Here is a 6,551-nt window from a genome sequence, read left to right on the forward strand (position 1 = left end):
GTCTATGTATCTCCGCTGCTCGATTCCGCGTGAGTCCTGTTGAAATGGTACTCTGTGTACTTGACTCAGCCTTTCTGGCTTGACCCGGCTATACACACCTACATTCGCTCTAGGTTGAGCTCATTGTAGTCATGCCCTCAGTTTCACATACGCCGACGAAGCTGTGTGCAAACCGGCCAACACTCGCAAGTCAAAAAACCCAAAAAACCCAAATAAACCATGGACAGCGACCGTAATATGAATACAAAACTTCTATCGGTACAGATCAACCCATCGGCCCTCAGCCGCACGTGCTACCGCGTGCAGAGAACTCTTTGCAGACACTTACATGTATACGTCCTGAGCTCTGTCTTAAGATGTAATATGTGCATGTATGTCTGTCTCGTTCTCTCTCTGTGTCCGTGTGTGTCCGTGTGTGTGTGTGTGTGTGTGCGCATGTACGTGTTCGTGTGTGTGTGTAGGATGGACTCGGCCCAACAGGGACTACCCCAATCCCGCCTGCCCTGGGCCACTTGCCCTGGACCGGCTCACACCTCGTGGAACCCTTGGATGGACAAAGAACTAGAGGAACGCTGCAAGCGCCTCCGTGAGGTCTTGATTGGAGCATACGTCGACTTGTTCCGGGGTGACGGTGCACCGTAGTGGCCGGTTGCACTCGACACCTGCACCTGCACCTCCCGCATGCCGGCATTAGGACTCATCAGTCCCATAACCGAGGTGTTTTCTCGCACATACTGGCTCGTTCCGCCCTTGTTGACCGTGCTGGTAAAGTTCTGCAGCGATACGCGTTGGGCCAGTGACGTCTTCCTACCTATACCCGATGCCGTGATAGTGGTGCTGAACTCCATCGGAGACTTGAACGTGGCCAGATTGGTGGTGCTGGCTGTTTTGAGTAGCCCGTTTTGCATGCGTCTGTGGAACGGTGGAGGGCTGTTACTTCGGCTGCTATTCTGGATCGCAGGGGACCGGGCTCGCGCTATACCTCCCTCAGGCTGTGTGTGTTTGGTGGCTGGTGGGTTGTATTGCTGGCTCTGGGGGTCTTGGTATTGCTGTTGTTTGCGGGGTGGTAGGCGAGTATCGGCTCCTATGGTGTCTGCTGTATTTTGTAAACTGGATACCAATGACGTGGCGCCTTGGACCACCGCTGTGAGTGAAGAAGTGGGGACAGACGGTATGAGATAGAGTATTAGGTCCACATGTAAGGAATTAATGTGTGAGTGTGTCACTGTGGCGGATGAGGGAGAGAGTGGGATAGTCGGCATGGGATAGAACACTACGTTCAAATGTGAGCAATTAATGTGTGTGTGTTTGTGTGTGTGAAAATGACCTGCAATGTATCTAGCTGCACGAGTACGCTTGTGCACATGAGAACGGGGGTTGAATGCGTAAAATGTGGTTATACGACCTCTACATGAGAGACAAGTGGTATGGAATCGAGCACAAACATCGCACGTGACCTTCTAAGTCGGCGGTGAGATAGCATGCTACGATGTGGCCGATATTATTTGCAAAAGACGCGCATACACTAACATAACAACCAAACATCCAGTCCAGGCCGATCCGTACATATATGTACGCAAACAGTTCTTCAGATCTGCCTATCTATGTATCGACATGGACCCTCTGGCGCACTAAAACACATAAACATACACAGACACAGACACACACACCAATCTCCGTCTTGTCATCGTCTTCCCTTGCCGAGTAGTACTGCAGGCCACCGGGGGAAAGGGAGCGACAGTAGCCCACCATCACATCCACTAGCGCTGACCTCCGCAGCAGATCCAGCGAGCTCGCACAGGTGCCTATAATCTACGGGAACAGATGCCGTGCATAGTGTTGGGTCAGGTGTTTGGGCTTGGGTCTGGGTTTGTTCACTATAGTTGATACAGGGAAATGCCATCCTAGGCCTGTACAGGCACTCTGATGGAGAAAGCTCATCGTCCGGTCACTATCACTGCAGCATTGTACTTCACCACTTGAACACACAACAGCACACACAGCGAGCATACAGATATAAAAACACACACCCTAGACCCTACCTCGAGGAAGTGGGTCTTGTGGACAACCGTTACACTCACAACAGAGCCCGTTTCCTTGAATTTCTGCATAATCAGCTTGTCCGGCAGACCCAGTACGATGTCATCGTTGACGGCGATGATGTAATGGTCCGTGAAAGTGAAACCACTCCGCGCAACGGCCGTGCCAGGCAATACCTACAGCGTGCGTGAGAGAACAGAGTTCTCCGTCAATGAATGAATACGAGTGGCCAGGTTGTGGCTATGCGTGGGTGCTTGGTTGGTCTGGGCATGTGCTTGGCATACAGCAAGAGCCTTCAGCAGCACAAGCGGTTGCGTGACAGCGACTACGAGATAGTGGATGGACATAGCCCCACTGTGCACAATAACTAGGTTAGATAGATCTGACAGCGAAGGTATGGACGAATAGGAGTGCGTAGACTGGATATAGGCGGTCTGTTCATGGGTCGACATATGGATATACGTGTGTATACGTGACTAGTCCTTGCTCGTATCAGCTGCTATGGAAACTGATCCCAGGACCTCAGCGTCATCGATCATGTTATAGTAAGTAAACTTAAATCCCCGCCGCGCACCAGATGAGTCAGGTATGACTCAGAAACACACACCCAAAGAGATCAGGACAACACCCAAAATGATCAGGACAACACCCAAAGAGATCAGGACAACACCCAAAAAGATCAGGACAACATCTTAAAAGATCAGGGCATGGAACCAACTAACAGACGCATATAGGACAGCAGCCGAGTGCCGCCCGCGTATCTAAGCCTCCAATGCTATTGAACGCGCCATTCATCACGAGTAAGCCAGCCATGAGGAATGTTCCCCCGAGTGCTGGCCCTCTCCGAGCAAGTGACATATACACTAAAACCCTAGAAACGTCAACGCAAGCACGTGCCTACCTTCAGGATATTGCCCTTGAGGAAAGTAATCCCAAGTATCTCTAGTGCCCCTGTTTCCGGGTTCTCCCGGCGCTCTACCGTGACGGTGTGTTCGAAGGGGTGACTCTTGATCCGCAGTACGTGGGCGTCAGACGCAGCCAGTAACTCATACACCTGTTGAGCCCAGCGAATACGTACGCCGATCAAAGGAGTGAGTATGAGAGTATGAGTGCAATACGGATTGTTGTGGTGCTTTGGTGAGTATGAGTGCCATATAGATTGTTGCGTGGTGCTTTCTGTATTGATGGGTAAGTACTTTTGGTCCAGTACGGGGACGTACTACACCTCCCAGCCGGATGTGTTGCAGATTTAAATCTCAGAGCCGGATGGGATGGTGTGTTTAACATTGCAATAGCCGCAGACTATCACAACGGACCAACCATGTATTGAACATGCTTACGATTAAACTGAGAATTGACGGGTCCAATCAAACGAGTGGTTGTCACGGGACAGCCTAATGTAACTCAGAGAAGTATCCCCCCCATATACCACTATGCTTTTAGTCCTGGAATCAGGACGTGCACTACAGACACAGACACAGACACAGACACACACGGCTATTGTTCGTGGTCGATGAGGTGTCAGTGTATAACACACATACGGCTACTGTTCGTTGTGAGGGTCTCATTGCATCCATCTGTGTGTGCTGCTGCGATATTGCTGATGTGTGTGCCGAGTGGCTCAGCATGAAGCCAGACGCACGCCGCCATGAGTGCAATACACTGACACTCCCAGAAAGAAAGGTAGTAAACTACAGATAGACAACAAATCCCACCTACCTGTGCTGGTCGTAGCCCCTGTACACGCACGTCGTTTATTTTTAGAATTTGGTCTCCAAACCGCAGCCCTGCGATGAATGCGGGCCAGTTGGCCCACACACCCGACACATACACATTGCCGTTGTGGCACGTGGTGACGGTGAAGCCGTGGGGGAAATGCATCTGGGCCTGGCCCAGGTGCTTTCTGTAGTGGTGCATGCATGCATGTAGAGTATATGAATAGGATATATGAGTGAATAGAATGTATTAGTGAATAGAATATTCAAGTTAATAAGATATATATTAGTGAATAGTATATACTAATGAATAGGATATATTAGTGAATAGGATATATTAGTGAAAAGTATATATTTGTGAATAATCCGGATATATGAGTGAATAAGATGTATTTGTGAATAGGGTATGTTAGTGCCGATGATGGTGATAGGAATAGTTGTGGTACGTAAGTTGGCCCCAGAGTGTGCCCCGCACACCCAATACATTTACTTTGCGCGTGCGGCACGCATTCGTGGTGAAGCCGAGTGAAGCCGAGGGGCAAGCACATCGGAATGAACAAGCATCCTTACAGATTACGGGTATATTGGTATATAATATATAATATATATATATATATATATATATATATATATATATAGCATGCAGCAACACCCTGAGTCAGGCTTGCAATAAGAAAACGTACGCTTCTTCGATCGACCACGCGATGTCCACTACTGCGCCCGAAGTTCGGCCAGCGGATAGATGATGGCCGGGTGTGTGGCGACTGGTGTGTATGTCCGTAGACTTGACAAATCCCTCAGTTACGGACCTTTGTATTAAAAGGAATCAGTTCAAAATATGCATTAGTACGGGATATGAACCAGTGCACAAAAACAATCGGTTTACGATACAAATGAGTTCAAGCGCAGCTGTCGCATTAGTGTATTCTACACTTCGCAAGCTTGCCCGGTGCACCGTGTTGACCCACCGAGTCCTGACAATCCTGCAGGACCGGCACAACGGCAGAACCCCTCATTGGAATACAGCCAGCCGGGACTTACTTCAGGTTCACTGGAAGGGCATCCATGGACAACATCGACGGTAGAATGCGGGGGCGGCTGGTCTGGGCCTGCTTGAACAGAGGCACCTCTTCGAATTTGGTCGTCTCCGGTGTGGCCGAGCCGCCCATTCTCGAGGCTACCATCTACATCATACGCAGCGCAAAGGGATAGAGAGACGGTAAACAAGATTAAGGACAGTGAGGATGAGAGCGGAAGGTAGATATCCAAGGTGTATAAAAGTCAAGGTGTATAAAAGTCTGTGGGAAAGCTGTGTTTGTTGCAAGAGGCTGATGATGCTGCCAAGTAGCAATCTCCGTGGTACCATTAGTGATTTAATCATGTCCACTTGGTCATCGAAAGACCGCCAATCGTACCGGCCGCAGACACGCCTACCACAGATAGGGGTAGTTGTTGTATACAAATCAACTGTCTGATACCACAATTATGATACCACAGTAGTCCTCAGCGTACCTGCATACTACCACATCCATGTTAGTGTCTAGTACCAGGTTTAAAATCAGCGTGTCGCAAGAAATGTACAGGTACGTATGTTGGCCAGGTTGTCCAATGATCAACTACGCAAAACTTGAGAACACAGGCGAGGCAATGCGGCTGTGACTGCCGAACTGCGACGATCTGATAGGTTGCACCGATATGACTCACACGCCCATACAGTGTCTTAGATAGCACTGAATGTCTACGCAATGCTCTAGATAGCACTGAGTGCAAATAGATCAGAATGGCTGCAGAGAATCCCTGCAGGACTTCCTCATTTTATGCCACAGACACGCGCATGAACTTCCAATCAACGTAAGCACCAGAATACACAGAGATGTACCAATTGAAAATTACAACCATACCTCGCTATCCGTGCTCTTTGGTCGTGCCTGTCGTAAAAGCTTAGCCGTATTGCTCCGGGCCCGAGTTTTGTCACCCACCGGTCTCTGATGATAGGTGTATGAAGGCGACATAAGCTTGCACGAAGTCTAATACTTAATCCATGCAGTGCATTGTTGTTCTATTTCTCATTCCAGCAAAAAGCAAGGCCGATACTCTTGTGAGTATCCGAGGAGAAGGGAAAGTATTTCCATGAGTGATGGTATTCTCGCATATTAGCCGTATACAAATTGATATATATATATATATACCAATTTGCTTACCGCCAATATACCAGAATGAACGGTGTAATCTAGAATCGAAGTGGTTAAATCTAAAGGAGTGACTAAAAGTGTACCAAGTATCGACCAATCCCGCAGTCGAGCAACAAATACGTTATGAATATCTTTAAAGTGAGTGGTGGAAGCTCTGACTGCATCGATGCGGAGAGTCGCGATAGCCTCATATCGCCGAGTCAGCATATATCAGTGGAGTGTTAAAAATCTCCGACGTCGAGCAGTTATATAAATAGCGCCGCAGCCCATAGGACCATACAACAGACATTGACGTATGAATCAGTAATAAAATGATAGTCGCCTAACGCAGTACCCGTATACACTTACCCATGTACCAGACACACTAATCTTGGGCGAATCACGCGACCTTTCATTCACGTCACCCCCACTGACTCTCCTCGTAAGGGACAGTTCCCGTTCGAGTTTTCCATCACCATTGAGGAGGTCTGACTTCCCACTAGCTGCGTATATCAGAAAATAAAACAAGAAATGAGAACTATAGGCATCAATGCAGCCCCACAGAGGGCAAGACCATTTGGATTTTTACCTGAATATTTATGATCATATCCAACGTATACCTATA

At 48.5% G+C, this 6,551-nt stretch overlaps 1 protein-coding gene across 1 annotated transcript in view; it reads right to left on the reverse strand.

The window, feature by feature from the left end:
- Positions 1-527: 527 nt before the first annotated feature.
- Positions 528-6,551, reverse strand: part of SARC_04173 (hypothetical protein) — a gene marked incomplete at its 3' end in the record, with an annotated part of 9,081 nt that continues 3,057 nt past the window's right edge. The window contains exons 2-10 of the mRNA XM_014302016.1: positions 6,296-6,429; positions 5,657-5,740; positions 4,797-4,939; positions 4,439-4,564; positions 3,760-3,943; positions 2,942-3,094; positions 2,043-2,216; positions 1,671-1,812; positions 528-1,144 (exon numbers count right to left, since the gene is read on the reverse strand). Coding sequence (XP_014157491.1) covers positions 528-1,144; positions 1,671-1,812; positions 2,043-2,216; positions 2,942-3,094; positions 3,760-3,943; positions 4,439-4,564; positions 4,797-4,939; positions 5,657-5,740; positions 6,296-6,429 — 1,757 coding nt within the window. The remainder of the gene's footprint in view (positions 1,145-1,670; positions 1,813-2,042; positions 2,217-2,941; positions 3,095-3,759; positions 3,944-4,438; positions 4,565-4,796; positions 4,940-5,656; positions 5,741-6,295; positions 6,430-6,551) is intronic.

The sequence above is a fragment of the Sphaeroforma arctica genome (genome assembly GCF_001186125.1).
Source record: "Sphaeroforma arctica JP610 unplaced genomic scaffold supercont1.226, whole genome shotgun sequence".
In the NCBI taxonomy this organism is placed as follows: domain Eukaryota; class Ichthyosporea; order Ichthyophonida; genus Sphaeroforma; species Sphaeroforma arctica.